Below are 20,070 nucleotides of genomic sequence, written 5' to 3'. Positions count from 1 at the left end.
ACACATCGTAGTGGTCACATTTTGGACCTGCTAATTACCAACACTGCTGACCAACATGTTCTTAAACATCAGGTTTTAGATAAGGCTATCTCTGACCATTCTCTTCTGATAGCTAACATTAACATCTCCAAACCAAAACACGTAAGAAGAAGCATACTTTCAAGGAACACGAGAACAATAGACACACAGGCACTTCGGGACGACGTGAGCAAAACACTGACAAGTCTATCCTCCCTAGATGCAGACACATTTCATGACACTCTCAAAGCGGCAATCGACCAACATGCGCCAATGGTAAAAAGAAACATTTCTTCGAGACCCTTTTCTCCTTGGTTTTCACTTGAAATCAAAGAGGCCAAGAAACATCGACGTCAGGCAGAACGCAGGTGGAGGAAATCAAAACTTCAAGTTCACAGAGACATCTTTATTAACCACCGAGACAAAGTCAACTCAATCATCGAAAATAACAAGAAAAGATACTATCTACATGAATTACAAGATGTTAAATCACCCAAACAACTCGTTCAGACTACCAATGCTATTCTGGGAAAAGAAACAATATCTCCTCTCCCCTCTGCAACATCAGATGACGAACTTTGTAGTTTATTTGTGACTTTTTTCAATGACAAAATTAATACCATACGCTCTTCTCTCGACCTAGAGCCAAATGGAAATTTGGAATTTTCAGAATTTACTGGACAAATATTAGATTCTTTTAGTCCAGTTACAAGTAGTGATATTTTAAATTGTATTAATGGGTCAACCATAAAAACATGCGACCTTGACCCAATGCCTGCTCATGTATTCAAAACCTGTATTGATATTGTCCTACCTCACATTACTCAGATAGTGAATATGTCACTTGCCACTGGCACAGTACCTAATACTTTCAAACAAGCTATTGTAAAACCTTTATTGAAAAAACCCGGGCTTGATAAAAATGAATTTAAAAACTATCGACCAGTTTCGAATTTGCAATTTGTCTCAAAAATTCTAGAGAAGATTGTTTTAAGTCAAGTTTTGTCTCACATGAGAAAAAATGGTCTTGAGGAAATTTACCAATCTGCCTATAAAACTCATCATAGTACCGAAACTGCGCTTTTAAAAGTAACGTCTGATTTATTGGATTCCATTGATAGCAAAAACATCTGTCTTTTAACTCTTTTGGATCTGTCCGCAGCTTTTGACACAATTGACCATGCTATTCTACTCACAAGACTTGAGCGCTCATTTGGCTTATCGGGTACTGTGCTTTCATGGTTTAAGTCATATTTACTAGAAAGAGTTCAGTCAGTGCAAATTAAAAATAGCTTTTCAAAGCAGGTCAGGCTCGATTATGGAGTTCCACAGGGGTCCGTTCTTGGACCAGTGCTCTTTACACTATATACACAGCCCTTAGCAAGCATTTTACAAAATCATGGATTGAATTATCATTTTTATGCCGATGATTCCCAAATGTATGTTAATGGCACCATTCAAGATCTACCAAACATGATTTCCATCACTAAACAATGTTTTTATGAAATCAAAAAGTGGATGACAGTAAACAAATTGAAACTAAACGAAGAAAAGACAGACATCATTCTTATAAAAAATCCACGATTAAATAAAGATCTGGAAAGTGTCAACTTTGATTTATATGGGCATATGACATCTAGTAAAGAAGTTGTCAGGAATCTCGGTGTATATATTGACCACCACTTATCAATGGGCTCGTTTGTAGGATCTCTGTCCAAATCCCTTTATTTTCAGCTGAGAAGGATAGGCCTAGTTCGAAAGTACTTAAGCGAAGAGACCACAAAAACACTGGTAACATCTCTTATCCTATCTAGATTAGACTATTGTAACTCACTCCTAGCAGGTCTGAACAACAAATATTTGAATCGTTTACAAGTAATTCAAAACAATGCCGCTAGACTGATAACAAGATCTAAAAAACGAGACCATGTCACTCCATTATTAAAAGAACTGCATTGGCTCCCTGTAAAAGAACGAATAATATTTAAAATCTGCGTCATGTGTTTCAAATGTGTAAATAAAACTGCTCCTTTTTATCTGCAAGAACTTATCAGTATATATAAACCAGGGAGAAACCTAAGATCATCGAACGATAACACCCTACTTGTGACACCTGTAAAATCATACAAATCATATGGAGAGAGATCTTTCTCATATCTTGGTCCATTTATGTGGAACAGATTACCCATGAAACTAAGACAAATAAGAACACTTGATAGCTTCAAAAGACATCTTAAACATTTTCTGTTCCTACAGGCCTATCCTTCATAAGCTTTTAACGTTAGCTTTCATTATATTTGTTCTTTTCCTATGTCTGGATGAAAATAGTCTCTGTGTGTGTGTGTGTGTGTGTGTGTGTGTGTGTGTGTGTGTGTGTGTGTGTATGTGTGTGTGTGTGTGTGCATTAATGTATATTGCGTGAGAAGAAAGGAAGTAGTAAGAAAGGTTTTTGAAAAATGGGTATTCCAATGTAAAGCGCATTGAGCTACTTTTTTTGGAAATGCGCTCTATAAATGTTATATATTATTATTATTATTATTAAAGTAGCCACTTGCTTCGTAAATTATCCTAATTGTGTTAATGGGGTCGTAACACACTTACACTTACAATATTTTGTACACTCACGACTTTGTTTTATTGTCTCTGGTAGAGACTGTCGCCAACAAAAAAACCTCGCTACCTTTAAAACAGCGACATGACTTACCTCCAGCCTCTCAGTCATTTGCATGCGTGAGAAGATGCTGTCTGCGGCAAACTATAACAGACAAATGACTGTTTTATAAATGAGTATTACTTTTGATTCCCTGCTTTTTTTCTGAAGCCATTTTGTAAGCAGTCTTTTTTAAAGAAAGAAATTGCCTTCTTGTTAATAAAGATGCTATTTAAAGCTGTAGAAGTCTGACAAGCATTTCTGATTTGCTATAACAAAATGCTAGTTTCTATTACTATTTTATATTTATTTGAGGGCTGCTGCTGAAAAAAAAAGAAGAAAACTTTTCTGTTCCAGCAACCCAATTGTCAATAAATTATAATCTTTAATGTGTTTTTCTTTTCTATTCTTTATTGTTTTTCACTTTGTTGTGAAGTGCAAAGTCTTTTTTGATGATGTCCATGTTTGTTGTGCTTTTATTTAAATATTGTGTCTTTCTGCACTTATCTTTTACCTACTTGCCCCCCTGCTCTGCCATTGCATGCTGTCTCACCATACGCAATGTAACCCGCCCCCTTCCCCCTCTCCCTCTCACCTTTCCTCTAAAGCTGCTGCCTGGTCAGTTGTCCAACACAGCACAGGTATTCTCTTTCCTAACTTCCATCATTCACTTTCAGTCAAAGTTGAGCTTGTATACTAGGCCATGTGTTTCTAAACATAGTAAAGTTAATGAATTATATGGAACAGATCATTTCAACTATTATTTCAAATGGTTTAAGGGATACCACTTACCAAAGTGGGTCATAAAATGAACATAAAACTTATTCAGTCTTTGGAGTATGGAGAGGAGCTTTCCAGGACTCATTTTTGTAATAGCTATTGTACCTAAAAATTGTTTTAGAACTTGAACAGATGTATGAAGAGAAAAAACCTGGGTAGTAACAATTTTTTTAGAGCATTCAGACAGAGAAATGAGTGTCATACCATGATGGCAGAATTCGGTTTTAAATCTGGCATTTGATGAAGTTGTCTCTTAGTGTCAAGCATAGTGATTTAACATTTTCTTAACTACATTTAATGTTGAGATTTTTTTCCTCCTGATGTAGATAGTGCTGATCAACTGACCATGCCCCCCCCCCCCCTCATACCACCCACCTCTCACCCTCTCACTTCAGCACTCCTCACCCACTCACTCACTTCAGCAGCCCTCACTCACCACCACCCACCCCTCACCCACCACCACCCTCATCTCACCCACCACTACCCATCCCTCACTCACCACCACCCACCCCTCACCCACCACCACCCTCATCTCACCCACCACTACCCACCCCTCACCCACCACCTCCCTCATCTCACTGATCCACCACCCTCATCTCACCCACCACTACCCACCCCTCACTCACCACCACCCTCATCTCACCCACCACCACCCTCATCTCACCCACCACCACACTCATCTCACCCACCACCATCCACCCCTCACCCACCACCACCCTCATCTCACCCACCACCACCCTCATCTCACTGTACCACCACCCATCTCTCACCCACCACCACTCACCCTCACCTCACCTCACCCACCACCCTCACCTCATCCGCCACCACCCTACCCCACTCGCCACCACCCTCACCTCATCCGCCACCACCCTACCCCACTCGCCACTACCCTCACCTCACCCACCACCACCCATCCCTCATCCACTCAACTTCAGCACCATCTCACCCCCTTCCCTCCCCCCTGCCAAATCACTGCTTGCGCCACCGCAAATAACACTGCCGCCAGCACTGTTGGTCACTTGATGTTTGTTGTTTCCCCCTCCTGCCCCCCCTCCCCCCACCACTCTGACCCCCGACCCCAACCTAGTCCCTCATGTTCCAGTATGCAGCCAGTGACTCGGAGATCCTGGACGAAGGGCCTGGCAAGAGCCCCCGCACCAGCATCTCGGCCGCAGAGGAGGATTCTCCGTCATCCAGCACTACTCCGCGACGCCGATTCAGCAAGTTCAACATTGGTCAGTTTTGGTTATTGATTTTTTTGATGGATGGCTGGAGGGTGTAGCTTCAACATTGGTCAAGGGGGCTCTCGTGGCCTAGAGGTTAAGGTGTTCGACTCTCATTCAAAGGTCCCGGGTTTGAATCCGGGTAGCAACTGAAACATTTTCTTCACTAATATTGTCTCCTTTCCTCCTTTTCTCCTCTCTAGCAATTTTCTGTCATCTGCTTTCATCTCCACTTTCTACCCCCACCCCCTAATTTCCTCCTCCTCTGGGCTCCTGACTCCTGCAGCCTTTCTACTGCTACTCCTTGGCTCCTCACTGCTGTCTTTCAGCCACACCCCTGATCTTCTGGTAGGAAAGATCTACACCTAGCCTTCTTGGACAAGGGCGAAAAATCTCGGAGGCCCCGTGTGTAAGTTGCGCTCGTTAAAGATCCCTTTGTGGTCTAAAATCGAAAAAAGTAGGCTTTGGCCGCCACCAGGGCAAAATTCAAAATTTCCTACCAACTGAAAATATTTAATGTGTCCCGCGCGTTCTTATGCTGTTGCAAGCGCCGTAAAACACTTACCAAAAAAAACAACAACATTGGTCAGTTCTGGTTGTTGATGTTTTTTATGGGAGGCTGGAGGATGCTGCTATTAGGTCTTACTCTTATATTATCCCTTTGATGTTTTTGTTCGTCTTTCTTGCCTTTAGGTTTAAGTGACTTTGGATGATTTTGTTGGTGACCGGAGGGTGCAACTGTTAGGTCCTACTTCTTTACTATCCTCCTGTTGTTCCTTCTGTTGTTTTGTTTATATAACTTTTTTACAAGTAGGTCTAAGTTTTTGTCGATGGTTGGAGGCAATTATTGGGTCCCATTTCTCTACTCTACCAGTGGTGTTTCCGTTTCTCTTTCTTGTCATTATGTATAAGTAACTGTTGTTGTTCCTCTGGTTCTTTGGAGGGTGCAACTGATTGTCTTCTTTTTTTAAATATTTTTTTTTTACTACACCCGTATTGTCTCGGTCTTTCTTGTTAATAGTTTGAAGTGACTTTTGTTGTTTTTGTGAGTGCCTGGAGGGTGCAACTCCAGGACCATTTTTCTTTACTCTCTGTGTCATGTTTCTGTAATATCTGTTCTGCTGTAAGTATGACTAAATAATGGTATGTCGCTGGTTCTTTTAAACTGAAACTCAAACTTTTCCAGCAGTTTGTTGGTCTATGGTTTTCAGCCCTCTGTCTGCCATATTGTAGAGGGAGACAGAGTGTGTCAGTTATTCTTTATTACTGTTTTGCTTATAGTTAGGCTTGAGGTTGTAGGAAGAAAACATCAATGGGGTACAGCATTCTGTTCTGATTAGTGAGTTAGTCGCATATTGTGAGTAGCATTCAACAATGGCCCAAATCAATTTCTTGGGGTTGGTTCCTAGATAAAGTCATTTTACATATAAAGACATCAAGGGGCATCTTGCAATATAGTTTTATTTGTTTCTCATTACTTTAATTTTCTCAAAACTTCAAAAATTGATTGAAGCCTTTGTGGAATGCTGCAAGCAAATTATTTCAATAAGTGAAAAGATATTTTTATCATAATTTATCTTCTGTATCTTTCTGGATATCGAAAGCCCTCAATTTGATGGTCACATCTTTTGAAAAATACCATCTGTAAGTCTATATATCTTGATACTTGCAGCACATGAGAGATTTAGGTTAGGGATCAGGCCATAGTTTGCTCTAAAGGGAACGTACTCAAGGAGGTTCATAAAAGAAACCGTTTAGTGATAATAAATTGTTCGTATGCAGCCAGCATGTATTGCTTTGCAAATGAAAACGTTTTGTATTATTCTCTCTGTAGGATGGAGACGTGGTACCAAAAGTGACCATGAAGACGACCAAGGATCCGACCCGCCTCCCCTGGACAGACGAGAGAGTCGCAGCGAGATACAAGTGCACCGCACGGCACCGGCTGGCCGTGGCCGCATGTCCTTTAAGGCGGCCAGTCAGGCTACCTTGACTTTCCTCAGTGCTCGTAAAAGAATTGAGGACGGAATCAAAACTCTGGGCAAGAAGATGACGCGCAAAGGCAGTTGTGATGGTGATGTACCAAAAGTCTTGTCCCACGCCAGCTTCTCTCATCCAGCGCGGCCTCCATGATAGAAAAGAGAAAACCTCATACGCATAAAATGGCTTCCTACTCCTCCATGTTTTTCACACAAAATGGCGGCGGCTTTAAGTTTTCCTAGTTTGCTCACTCGCTCGATGACTGCTGCTTAGTACTCTAAAGCTTACGAAGGATGTCACAAAGTCTTTCTCTGGATCAGTCAGTGTGTCTGAGAGTATTTTCGATTACTGCTAGCTCTCAGCTTACGAAGGATTATTGCAGTACTTTAACAGTCGATGAGTCTGATAGGAGAAAGATTGTCCCCATAACGTGCCCCCCTCAATGAGTCAAAGAGCAGCTCTGGGCTCTCTTAGAGTACTCACCATTACAAAAGTACTGTCTACTTTTTCCTATGATTTCCCCTGAGTTCATTTGGTTTCATTTCGACTCATTTGTTTGTTGATTTGTTTGTAGCATGATATTGTTTTTAGCACTTTGCATGTTGCTGTTGCTTTTATTTCTTTGATGTTATTACCCTTCCTTGCCTTAGAATAAAGCGGTTCAGCCAGACAAAGCAATTTGTCCTTGTTTTCATCTGATCACAATTTTCTTATGTGATTTCTCCTATTTATGTTGGCAAGTAACGGTAAAACCAGTTTCATAGCAGTATTTATCTGGCAGCATGGAAGGTGTTAAAACTCCAACTTCAGTCACAGCATGTTAGTTAATTTTTTCTCGTTCTTCTCATTTTTCCCCGCGGTGACCGCAGATTTTTACAAGCAGAGGTCCGGCTTGACCAGAGAGAGTGGTCCTGAGACGAATCTGGTGCGAGAGAAGAAGATGGTGGACAAATATCTCATCAAGTCGGGCATGCTGCGCTTCTCGTTCCTGCTGGAGTGTTGTCACCCAGGGTCTCTACCTGACCCTCAGCTGGTGGCTTCCATGCTGGACCTGGTCAGTGGTAGGCTTAGGCTTATAGTTGAAGACTACTGTGGTTTGCTTCTGTTTATTTGTTTGTTTGTGTGTATGAGGAAAGAGAAGCCCATGTGGTTAGCGGATGCTCTGGTGTGGTTTGCTTCTTCTTTCCTATCAAACATCTATCAACTTTGTCTCCCCTCATTCTTTTTTGTGTTTGTTACTCTTTTGTAACACCTCTAGTCTTCGGCATTTATATGACCTTATTGTGTTGCAAGTGCCATAAAACACTTACTAAAACATTTTTTTTTAAAAAGAAGCCCATCAACATCAGTGTCTGTGGTGAAGTAGTTAAGTACTCCGTGGTACACAATCTTCTTTTTCCAAACCCGAAAATGTGACTTTGTTTTGATTAACTAGTTTTGCTAATGTGGTTTCAATTGCTGTAATGATAATATGTAATGATCATTATTGAATATAAATCGTGAAAATGAATATGTATAATGGTGAGGGTGATGAGGGGTAGGAGTGAGTTTTGATTGTACAACCCCGTGTATTGTGCATTCTCCACCACAGGACGCCCCAGTGTCATCGAGAGCGTCTCTGTTACTGGAGTGTGCCCACTTCATTCATCGCTGCAACCGCAACGACTGGCCCAACTGGATGAAGCTGAACCTGCCTAGCTTCCGGCACACTGTGGCCGCGCTGCAAAACCGCGGACAGCCTTCAGGATATCGCAGGAATCTCATGTTACAGCAAGCCGCCGGACGCATGTTTTATTCCTGGGCTGAGGTTTGTGTTGTCTTCGTCGTTTTTTTTCCCTCTTCCTTTTTTCCACCTCCTTTTTATTTTCTTCTTGTTGTTCTTGTTCTTTTTGTTAATGTTGTTGTTGTTGTTGTTGTTTTGTTGTTGTTGTTGTTGTTGTTGTTCTTCTTCTTCTTCTTCTTCTTCTTCTTCTTCTTCTTCTCCTTCTCCTTCTCCTTCTCCTTCTCCTTCTCCTTCTCCTTCTCCTCCTCCTTCTTCTTCTCCTCCTCCTCCTCGAATTGCCAGATCTGAAACAGACATGGACCATCGTGGTTTGGGACCTATTTCTCTGCTTGGTTGCTCTAAAATACAAAAAAAACCCAACCAAACTATTTTGTTATCCAGGTCTTTTTCTGTCAAGTTCTCAAAGTGTGTTCTCTAGCACACAGTGTGTGCATCGTAGAACTGTAGACAGCCCTCGGGGTATACTAGAATCCTGATGCTGCAACAGGCTGCTGGGTGGTGCAGGTTTTACTCCTGGGCTGAGGTTTGTGTGGAGCAGTGATGAATGCTTCAACTCTTAGATCCTTCTTATTTGTTATCTCCCAAATGTTTCTGTCTGTCCTGCTAAACTGTCATGTCCCTGAATCTCTTTCATTCCAAATTCCTGGTGTCTTTCAGGTCCAATGATTTTATAATGTGAAAAGAGAAGAGAGGTTTATGGTACATGAATTGTATACAGTGTGTCGCAAGACTTGTTTATTTGAATTTATTTTCGTGGGTCCATATCTGATTAACTTTTTTTCCTGTTTCAGAACCTGGGCCTCCATTTGGAGTATATTTTGGCCAAAGAACACGCAGACCGGCTGGCTGTCATTGATGACGTAAAGGACGAGGCGAGGAGGAAGGAACTCAGGACTGAGGATGAGGAAGAAGATTTCCTAGATGAAGGTACCTTTTCTCTTTGTATTGTATGTAGTAAAAGTGACAAAGTGAGTGACATGTTAATATTTATAGAATTTTAAGGATATCAAATATGTACATTTTTGAGTTACCAAACTTTGACGGCCATGTTATCACTAATTTGACCTCTGAAACTAGATGACCCCCACCTCCTTCAGTCGCAAATATTTCAACTTCTATTCAAAATAGACAAGCATTTTTTTCCATTGAAAAGAAGGCAAACGAATTAGCTTTCGTGTGATACCAATAACTCCACACACCCGAAAATTTACGAGCGCCTGGTTCCACCGCACCATGACACATTTTGTTTTTTTCTTCTATGTTGATCAGCATCGGTGAACCAGAAGGGCAAGGAGTGCCCGTACGCTCTCAAGATGCTGGCCTGTCTGGTCCTGCTGGAGATCACCACGTTCCTGCGTGAGACGTTCCAGTACCTTCCACGTTCACGCAGCCAGAAGCGAGAGCATGTGTGGGAGAAGAATGTGAGTAGCCGTCGCTACAGCAGCATCGTCAGCAGCCCGGGACACTCGGACAAAAGCTCAGAATCCAACGTGGCAGAATTGCCGTCTGGCATCAGTAAGATTTTTTGTTTAAAGTGCTACCACTTGTTTCATTTTTTTTCTTTTTTCCCTCTTTCCTTTTGATGTGTGATCTGTTTGAGTTTTCTTGTGTGTGGTTAGATTTCTGGACTTCAATTGTAATGATAATTGTCTTATATTTTTTCTAGCACCTGACTGGAAGGTTTTGTTTCACAACTATCTCTCTGTAGTGCTAATCAGTTGTTCTTTTTCCTCACATTGAAATCCTAGTAGCGTATCAGTGTTGTTGTGTTTTACTTGAATAAACGTATAGAAGTTTGAATAAACTTTGTTCCTTTTTTTGGCTCTTTTTTTGTTCTTTTTTTTTTATTGACACCACAGAAATCTTTGAATTAATTTTGTTCTGTTCTGTTCTTTCTTTCGTAAAAAAAAAATATTGATATCACACGAATTATTTCTTATACTTGTATCTAAATTGAACGGTCAACTTATTACCAGTTCTGATCTTTAAAAAAAATTTCAGGTAATGTGGGCAGTCCGGGGGACAGGAAGATCAGTTTTGCTGTGTTGACGGAGCGCTCTGACTCTCTGCACAGTAGCACCACCTCCCTGTCCCAGCTTGACCCCTCGGGCACTACGGAGGACAAGGAGAAGAAAGGTAGGTGACTACGTTGTTGTTGTCTTATACGGGGTACCCACTTGGGCTGGATTGGGCCGATCACCCTATGTTTTTGAGGCGACTGACCCGCTGATCCCATCCATAATGGGCACCCGGTATTACTGATCTAGCTAGCGGTGATTGCTGATGTGTGATGGGAAAAGATGGGAAAAAATGTAGGTTTTTTTTAAGAGCATTCAAAGATGGGAGAAAATGTAGTTTTGTTTGAGAGCATTCAGCGATGGGAGAAATTGTAGATCTTTTTAGAGCATTCAAGTGGAGAAATGAATTGTAGACAATTATTATGGAGGTTTGTTTTGGATCTGGAAGTAGATGAAGAAGAGGATAGCTGGACAGGCTCCCTCATTCAGTATCTAGTGCCAGGAAAAGACGGTGGACTGGCTCTAGTGTGTTTGCATGCTATGTATGTTTGTGTGTGTATGTGTGTGTGTGTGTGTATGTGTGTGTGTGTGTATGTGTGTGTGTGTGTGTGCCTGTGTGCATGTGTGCGCGGGCGAGCGCGTGCCCGTGCATGTATGCGTACGTTTGTGCATGCATGGGAGCGTGATTGTGTGTTGTCCCAAGGACACATTGTGTTCCAGTAATGAAACAGACCACAAAATTTTTGTGATGTTTTCAGGTCGACGACTGGCTCAGGGAAGACAGAAGCTTCTACGCCATTTTGGTCGAGGATCGGGACACAATCTGAGCTTCCGACGCAGCTTCAAGTTGATGAGACCGGATGGAGCTGGTGGAAGTGAGTAAAATACCACCATTCTTGGGAATAATTTTTTATCTTGTGCTTCCTCTGATGATTATTTTAAAATTTTATTTGGAAAGTATTGAATTCAAAGGCTGTTGGTTTGAAGTGAGTAAAATAACTCCGTTTTCTTGTAGATAATTCTTAAACATTTGCTTCTTATGTTTTTTAGTTTGATGGTATTGATTCAGATTTTAAAAACATTCAGCTCCACTTGTCTCCACTGTGTGCTATTATGATGGGTGGAGAGGTTGAGTGCTTACTAGTGATAGCATCGTTGCTTGTTGAATAAAAGATAAAAATTCTTTTTGTACCGGAAATAATGTTAAAATTTTTTGGGGGAAAATAGACAGTGCTTTTTGTGATAAAAACACAACTTTTTGTTTTAATATGTATGATAATAATTATTGGTAAATAGTGCATTTCTTTTCTCTAATGGAAAAAAACAAAATAGCAATGAATACTGCAAGTCAATGATGCATGTAGACTTCTCGAAGTAGCCATGGTGGTGGTGGCGGCATGACTATAAAAAGGATTGTGGTGTCTTAACAGTTGTCATTCTCACAGTGGATGAAAAGCACTGACATTGTTTGCAGCATAGAGCTTGTGGTATTGAACATTCCAAACAATGGCACATTTCTGAAACCTTGTCTATGTCCGCCCTTCCCTTCCTCCCTCTCTCTTTTCCCCTCTTCCCTCCCTCCCTCTCTCTCTCTCTCTCTCTCTCTCTTTCTTTTCACCCTTTTGTCTCTCTCACTTTGTCCAATTCTTGTTCTCCATTTGTCCACTTCTCTCTGTCTTTCTCTTTACCTCCTTTTCCCCCCTCTCTATTTGTCCCCATTTTTGTCTCTTGCTGCTCCCTTCTTTCTTTATTTATCTTTCTCTTTATCTCCTTTTTTTCTCTCTTTGTCATCTTCTTTGCCTCTCATTGTCCCTTTCTCCCTCTCTTTATCTTATTTATTAACCCCCCCTTTTCCCTCTATTTGTTCCGTTGCTCCTTTCTGTTTGTCCTTCTCAACTCTGTGTAGAAGATCCTGAACAGAAGATGTCTGTGCTGACCAGAAGTGTTCCCGTTGCTTTTACTCGTTTGTTTCTGGGTTTTTTTACCTTTATGATGCGCTGAATTAATCAATCTTTCAGAAAAATGTAATAATATATTAATGTTTTACCAATCTTTGCCTTATTTAATTCTGTTTTAATTTTTGAGAACACCGAATCAACCAGTTTTCCTGATAAAAGTAGAATATTTATGTTTTACGATCCTTTGCCGTATTTCATTTAGTTGAATTAATCAATCTTCCTGAGAAATATATATTGATTATGTCCTAACATCCTTTGCCTTGTTTGATTCTGGTTTTAATACCCTAAAAATACCTACTGGCTAAAAATTTTCATAAATAGAGGATGATAAAATGTAAATGTACTGGACTTTTCAGTTCATAATGCATTTTTGCACCTTGATAATTTTCTTATTTCCTTTTGTCATCTTTTGAAACTTGTCTTGTTTGAATTCTTGTATAGTCTTGAGTGTTTTGAAACTAGAGACCTTTACTATTGATAATTGGTTCTGATGTTTTGAACGAAAGGAAATTTGAAATCCTTCTGTGAAATAATACATCAAAATAGTGAACTATAAAAATAGGATGCTGAGTTCTCGCAGATCTTTCTTCTTTGTTATCTCTCTTTTGTTTCTGTTTTTGTCTTTCTTTTTAGCAAGTGCTGTTAAAACTCTTATGAAAACTGTCTTGCTTTTCCCCAGCATTAAGATAACTATTATGGTGTGGATGTTTCTTTTTTTTTTTTCGATTTACTCAAAGAAACGAGCAGTGTTTATGCTATTTGTTGAGGAATGGATGTTGCGTGCTGTTTATGTAACAGTTACACAACTTTGAATGAAAATGAGTTCAAAGTAATAACTGTTTTACTTCTTTTGTGACTTCTTTTCCCCCTAGTGTTTTCCTTATCTTTCGATGCCGGTGGTGGTTAGTATCAATCTTAGTTGATTGGGTTAGGGTCTATGGTTTTTATTATTATGGTTGGTGTTGTGTTTCTCTAGATGTTTGTTGTTCTTGTTCGTCCTCATGTTAGCGGTAGGTTTTTCTATTTTGTCTGTCCGCTCTGAAGGAATATTGAGGAAGGTTTTTGTACCCTGATCTGACTCTTGTATTGTCTTGTAGAGTGATGTGCACTTTTCTGTTACAAAAAGTTGAAAGGAATAGCACACTGTCCTAGATGGTTGGTGAATGCATTAGTAAGGTCTGCTTTTTCTTCTTCTTCCTTTTTTTTTCAGTATTAACCTCACTCATATATTGGGGGGTGGGGGTGGGGGCGGGGCACTGTTAGTTCAGTTAGCGTCGTGCTGGACAAGGGAGCGGGTAGCCCCAGCTCGAATCCCCAATGGAATTTTCTGAACTTTGATTGCTTTGGGAGGTTTTTTAAGGCTCACCGCCCACTTTGCGTTGTCCTATTGGAGATAAGCGTTAAATTATGTGGTTTTGCCCCTTAGATAACCTCACAGTGCTGAAAAGGGTATTAAACCTATTCAATGAGAATATATTATTTGATTCATGTGAAACGTATCCGCTATCAATTTGACTTTCTACAAAGTACAACTTTGCAGTCATGCTGGTTGATGGTATCTGTTCCTGCAGATTGAAGGGTGCCACTGGTTGGTCCCACTCCCTTTCTTTCTCTTTGTTACATCTCTGTCTCTTATTTATTATTTTTTTTCTGTCGCTTTATGACCGTTATTGTGTTGGAGTGCTTTTCTTTACTGCACTAACCCAAAACTAGTAAGAGATATAATTAAGGGTAGTTTTGTCAGTTCTTCTGAGAGTGGCCTTTGAGTGATGGTTCGAGAGATTTCTCACAGATTCAAGATAGAAGTCTCAGTGGTTTGACTAATCGTAGGGAGGTGGTGGTTAATAGGCATTTTGGTTAGGTGGACATCTGTTTCTGTTCAATTGTACTATTTTGTTAAGTGAACAGAGGGTCGACAGGAAAAGACCTGGATAATGTAGGTATTTTTGAGAGCATCTGAGCAGAGAAGTGAGTCTGGAACTGTGATCCCTCATGTCTATTTCCGATCTGGCACTTGAAGAAGAATTATCCTATTCTCTTCAAACACCTGGCTATTCTTGCACTTTCTTGCTGCAGACTTTACAGAATCGATGACAGTTTAAAAAATGACAATGACAAAATCTGAAAAGTATTTGCTCTTGTTATTTGATTGCAATGGATAGTTTGTCTCACAGTCACATCTGTGTTGTTTGTTCTTAAGATATTTGAACATCAGGGGCGAGCTGTGTGTGTACTTTTATCTAACCTTTTGCCACCGCTGAGAGTGCTGTTGTGTGCTGTTTACTTTTAAAGGTTTGGAGGGGAGGGGTAAGATGTTTTACATTTTGCCTGTTCTGATGACTTTCGATTGACTGGAAGGCTTTTGTTCGTGCGTTGTGAAGACTTGTAATAGCGAGCATTGTGTAGGCTACTTTTCCTTTCAGGCAGCCCCTTCCCATTTTAGAAGGATGGAATTATCTCTTTTTCTGTCTGTTCTGCCTTTTTTTTTTCACAGGAACGTAGTGTGTTATTTGTGTATTCTAACGTCTGTTTGATGGATGTGCTACTATGTAATAATCTCACTGCACCTGAACTAATCATCTGTTTTGGGAGTGTTCTGATTATTCTGATGTTGTTTATAGGATTGTAGGATGTACTTTTTATATGGAGTTTTATAACTGCCGTTTATAATCTCTTGCACTATGTACTCACACACCCCACCCAAACTTCTTCAAGTGTTGATGCACTTTTTTCTTTGGATATTTCGGACAATGAATTTGAAATGTATGTCATGGCTGTCTGTTGTTACCATGTCTGTTCCAAGTAGAGAATAGGCAGTTCTTAAAAGTTCCTCACTCTGGCCAAAGACTGAATTATAAATTGATCTCTGTCCCTGTTTTGGACTACTTTCTTCAATCTCACAGCCCAACTAGTGTCAACAAGGTGTTGTTGCATTTTATTCATCTTTGCTGATGAGGAGCAGTGAGCTCACATTTGCCACGCTTTGTTGATACTATGCTTAATGATGGGATGGCGTTAAACAACTGAGTGATCTGTCTTATAATTCTTTGTCTTTGTTTTTGCGGGGAAAAATATTCTCTTTTCTCTTGTTTTGTACAAGCACCGTCAATACAGATATTGCACAGTTGTTTAGGCAGTTATAGCCTCAGTCAGTAGAATGCTTCATGGTATGAATGTTTGTGCTACGGGAATTGAATTTCTGTCGTGAACCACACGCAGAGTGTACATAACTTCTGTTTAATAATTGTTCATGTTTATTAATGCTAGACACGAGTAAATGCTGGTTTTGCTGAAAGGAGTGAGACAGCTTTACTCTTGAAGACACAACTGATTTTGTTATGGATGTCTTGTAACAAGTTGGAATATTTGGGTTGACCATCAAGTGGTACACAGAAACTGACCCTCATTTGTATTTGGTTCAGAAGGATTTCTTTTGAGGGTCAGATTGACCGATACTTATTTTGTTGCTTTCTAGCTAGCCTGCTTAAGGAAAGGGGCTGTGCTATGTTGCCTGAGTCTGTGTCTAAGAGTGGATTTTGATATAATTTGATATGAATATTTGTCTTTGGTGAAAAGGATTGATAAAAGTACTGATACAACTTTGAAGATCTTTTGATGGCATGTGGCACAAATTGGCCAGCTCCAGAATTTTGTAAAACCTGTTATAAAGCAGGGTCAAATACATTCTTCCAGTTAATAGTTTAAAAATTCAACAAATCGTCGCCTCAGAACTATTTTGTCCAAAGAGTACTTAATTAAAGAGTGCACTTTAGACAAGACAGCTCTGAGGGGACGAAATGGAAATGATTGAAATATCAACGTGAAATTTGAATTGAATGGGTCTTTTATAGTTTGACTGAACAGGTTTTAGCCTCACTTGTTCAATTGGCTTCCTGGGAGGTGGCCCATCCCATCTGTGCGGGACGCCATTGACGTTTTCTTTTAGGCACAGCCCTCTCCTTATAGCATGCTGAAGGCTCGTTTTTGAAAAACATGTACAGTTCTGTCATTTTTCTATCACCATTATGTAATTGTCACTTGCACATACTAAAACTGTAAGAGGCATCGCGTTTCTTCACACTTTGTATTGATGTTTGCACATTTATATTTTTTATGTCTTTTTGTGAACATATTATGTGTTTCCTTTGAACATTGAGCATATTTTCTGTGTTGCAGACAGTTCAGGTAACTTTAAATTAAATAAGATTGTATAAGTGACTAATAAAGAAGTTGGACTGCTACAGACATCTCTATACAAGTTGGAACATAATATCCTTGGAATTCCAGAAAAGTAATAAATACTTTGAAAAGGTTACAATTCCGATTTTCAAATTCATACAACATTCCTTTGCTTTCATTCATCTGTTGATACGTCCTAATGCACATGTAATGTGGGAGCATTAGTAAGAAAAAGAGTTTTTATGATGTAAGATTGAGTTCAGTATGTTACATGTGTTACGAAAATTACCGTATGTCATCTGAGATCTGGAATTCAAACAAAGAAGAATGCTACTCTGACCTAACCGTATCTGAAAAATCTGACAAAATTAAGAATTTGCATCTTCTTTTGTATCGCAAAATCTCCACTGCTCATTTTCTCTGACATTTGCAATAAAATGGAAGATAATGGTAAGTGTGTGAAAAAATAAGGCTTTCAGCAGTTGGTTCATGGAAATGTATAGTTTGACGTTATAGAAAATTTGGACAAACCACAAAATTAAGCCTTTACACTTGCATAGATTCTTCTATCTCTGTCTGTTTAGTACGAATTATGTGCATATGTGCAAATTGTTCGTCTTTTTTAATATATAAAGGAAGCACTCTGCATTTAGTTAACTTAAGTTTGAAAGAGTGAATGATAGGACTCTACTTGTACGTGTTGGGTCTATGTGTACTTCGTTTCTTTCCTTCTTATGTTTTTTCTCGTCTTTTTTGCATTTCACAGCTTTAAATGAAAGCTATTGTTTTGATTTGCTTCTCTTTAATCAATCTCATCTTTGAAAGTTGCTATCTCAGTACTTATTTCTAAGACTGAACTCAAGGGGTTTAGGTCTTACAATATCTTTGCGACATAACTTTGGTCATCCCTTTTCAGGCATGAAGCAGGGCAGCATCAAGTCTCGCAAGATCAGCAGCCACTCGCTGCAGTCTGACAGCAAGTACGCGGACGAGGAGACGGGTGGAGTGGCAGGCGGTGGCCTGGGCGGGGAGGACTCGGAGTCTGTGGCAATGCTGAGTGACGACACACAGGAGTCGCCAGGAGACCGCGAGATCGAGATGGAGGAAGAGCACCTGTACACGAATCTGCCCTGGATCAAGGTCAGTGACAGTGGGTGGTTGGTGGATGCTCTTGTGTGGATTTTCCCCCCTCTTTTTTATCAAACATCTATTGTCCTTTATCTCTCCTCCTCATTTAAAAAATGTTTTTTACCTTCTTGTAACACCTCTAATCTTTAACACTAAAGTAAAGTCAGTGATTGGCTTATAGGGTTTCATTATTGTTTTGTAGTATGACTTGTTGAAATAAGAGGTTTACTATGTTGAAAGAGGCTTTCAGCCCATCTAATTTCATCATCATGCAGATAAGTTAACCCTTTTGCTACTACAGTAGTCTCCTCCTAAGATCCCACCGCTTACGATCCCGGTTCGCTTAAGATCCTGCTGTTTTAAGAAAACATAATTTTTACTATACAAAAGTAACCTCTAAGATCCCGCTCTGATTCACTCTGAAGGTCTACCTTCGGCTAAGATCCCGCATTTCAGGTCATAATTTGCGGAACAAAAACCCGGGCGGGACAGCTAATCAACCAAGAGTGAAAAGTTGAGATCAATAAACTGTCTGTCGCGTAGAAGATCAGCCACTATCGTGAATGTGATCACATACACGTTGTAAAACTCGATGAAGCGATAAATGTTTGCCCCAGACGGGATCACACCGGGATGTGAACTGACCGACACGTTTGTTTTCCCCGAACATCGCACTCACACCTGAGCTCTCCCCCTAAACTTACATCATTCGCTGGGTGGGTAGGGCCTACATGTTCGCTCCGGGTGGGATCGCATTGAACTGAACTCTGCCCTGACCATTGCAGAAGTTGTCTCTACTTCCGAATTTGCGAGACAGACTGAATTTTAAGTGGTGTGTTCACAACGTAATGGTGTGTAATGACAAAGGCGATTTTTTTTTTTGGGGTGGGGGGGGGGCTCGGGGCTCGGTTAGAGATGGAAAGCTATAAATTTTCGACAGGTAAGGGGGAGGGGCAACTGGATAAGCGTAGATCTTGAGACTCATGATAGGATAATAAGTGAAAATGGCGCGCCTCATCCCACTATGCACTGTGATAGAGGCCATCAAGGTTAACCACTCTTAGCTCGCCATACGTCATAAACCCACCAAGCGGTCACATCAGTTCATTTTAGAGTAGAGGGAGACCATTTTATCGATTGTGAACCTTAGCATGGGTCACCATAGATTCTTCCCTGGATTCGTCAGTTAAGATCCCGGTTCGCCTAAGATCCCGCATTTCCTTGCTCCCGAGCACCGGGATCTTAAGCGGAGACTATTGTATGTGGCTCATATTAGACATTCCCATCATTGCCAAACTATGAAGCATCTAATCTAAGATGCACCTTTCATCTGTTTCATATCTTTGAAAAAAAAAATTACATTTAGGTCAGAATGAGATAAAAATTGTGTAGCAAATTTGTTAAGATCATTTAGAGTTTTATATGTCAAAACTATAAAATCAAAAAGGGGTGTTAATGCCTTTGGAAAAACCTCAACTTAAAAAATTTAGAGTTATAAAATATGTTTTTTGTGTGTTTTCCAGGTTGCGAATAATACTGAAATAAACTAATCCATTCTTAAAAAAATGCATAGTGCTTTTGATGGAAAGGAAAATGTTTTCTATTTTTCAAAATTGAGAAATGATGTGTGGGTTGTGTAAATCTTTTTTTTTCTTTCTTTTCTAGGTGGTGGTCCAGTTGGCGAACTTGTCCAACTTTATCTGCAGCCACCAGAACTACTGTCACCCAAACTGCTACGAGAGACAGCGCCGATCATGCTCACGTCTCACGGCTGCCATCAGGAAAATCTATGAGTCGACCGAGGAGGACGAAAGAGATGTGGGCAAGTCAGGTGATGGACGGAAAGACACGCTGAAAGAAAAACTGAAAAGACGGGTATGTTCATGTGTTTATGTTTGTTGGGGTATGTTTATGTGTGCACGTATGTGCGTGCACACAAATATGTGTGTGTGTGTATATGTCTGTCTGTCTGTCTCTTTTTCCCTTCACCAAATGACAGTAATCAAGTCAATGTTCTTCTTTTTACTTAATTAACGAACCTAGAATCATCCAGTGTGGATTTTTCTTAATCTTCAGGAGTCAATTTTCCAAGTGACTTCCCCATCTCAGAGGAGGAGAGAGAGCACTCCCTTGTTGGAGAAGATCAAGACAGACGTGTCTTTGACTAAGCTCAAGCTGAATTCGACATGGAAAAAAGATGACAAGCCAAAGGAAACAAAAGAAGACCCTCCTATCCTAAAGTACCTGGTTTCACAGGTGAGATATAGTGTAAAGCGCATAGAGCTTTCTGTGAGCGGGTATATGCGCTATACAAATACTATGTATTATTATTATTGTTATTATTATTATTATT

At 40.2% G+C, this 20,070-nt stretch overlaps 1 protein-coding gene across 1 annotated transcript in view; it reads left to right on the top strand.

Annotated features, from left to right (window-relative positions):
- The window catches only part of LOC101852143 (protein unc-80 homolog), a gene marked incomplete in the record, with an annotated part of 118,801 nt that overhangs the window by 18,565 nt on the left and 80,166 nt on the right, over positions 1-20,070 (top strand). The window contains 13 exon segments of the mRNA XM_035972391.1: positions 3,277-3,309; positions 4,551-4,683; positions 6,506-6,745; positions 7,521-7,705; positions 8,243-8,458; positions 9,226-9,361; positions 9,704-9,949; positions 10,436-10,570; positions 11,211-11,327; positions 13,283-13,312; positions 17,506-17,729; positions 19,383-19,592; positions 19,794-19,973. Coding sequence (XP_035828284.1) covers positions 3,277-3,309; positions 4,551-4,683; positions 6,506-6,745; positions 7,521-7,705; positions 8,243-8,458; positions 9,226-9,361; positions 9,704-9,949; positions 10,436-10,570; positions 11,211-11,327; positions 13,283-13,312; positions 17,506-17,729; positions 19,383-19,592; positions 19,794-19,973 — 2,085 coding nt within the window.

This window comes from Aplysia californica, unplaced genomic scaffold, assembly GCF_000002075.1.
Source record: "Aplysia californica isolate F4 #8 unplaced genomic scaffold, AplCal3.0 scaffold00022, whole genome shotgun sequence".
Classification (NCBI taxonomy): Eukaryota; Metazoa; Mollusca; class Gastropoda; order Aplysiida; family Aplysiidae; genus Aplysia; species Aplysia californica.
Note: the sequence above shows the minus strand (reverse complement) of the source record. Positions and strands in the feature narration are given on the sequence as shown.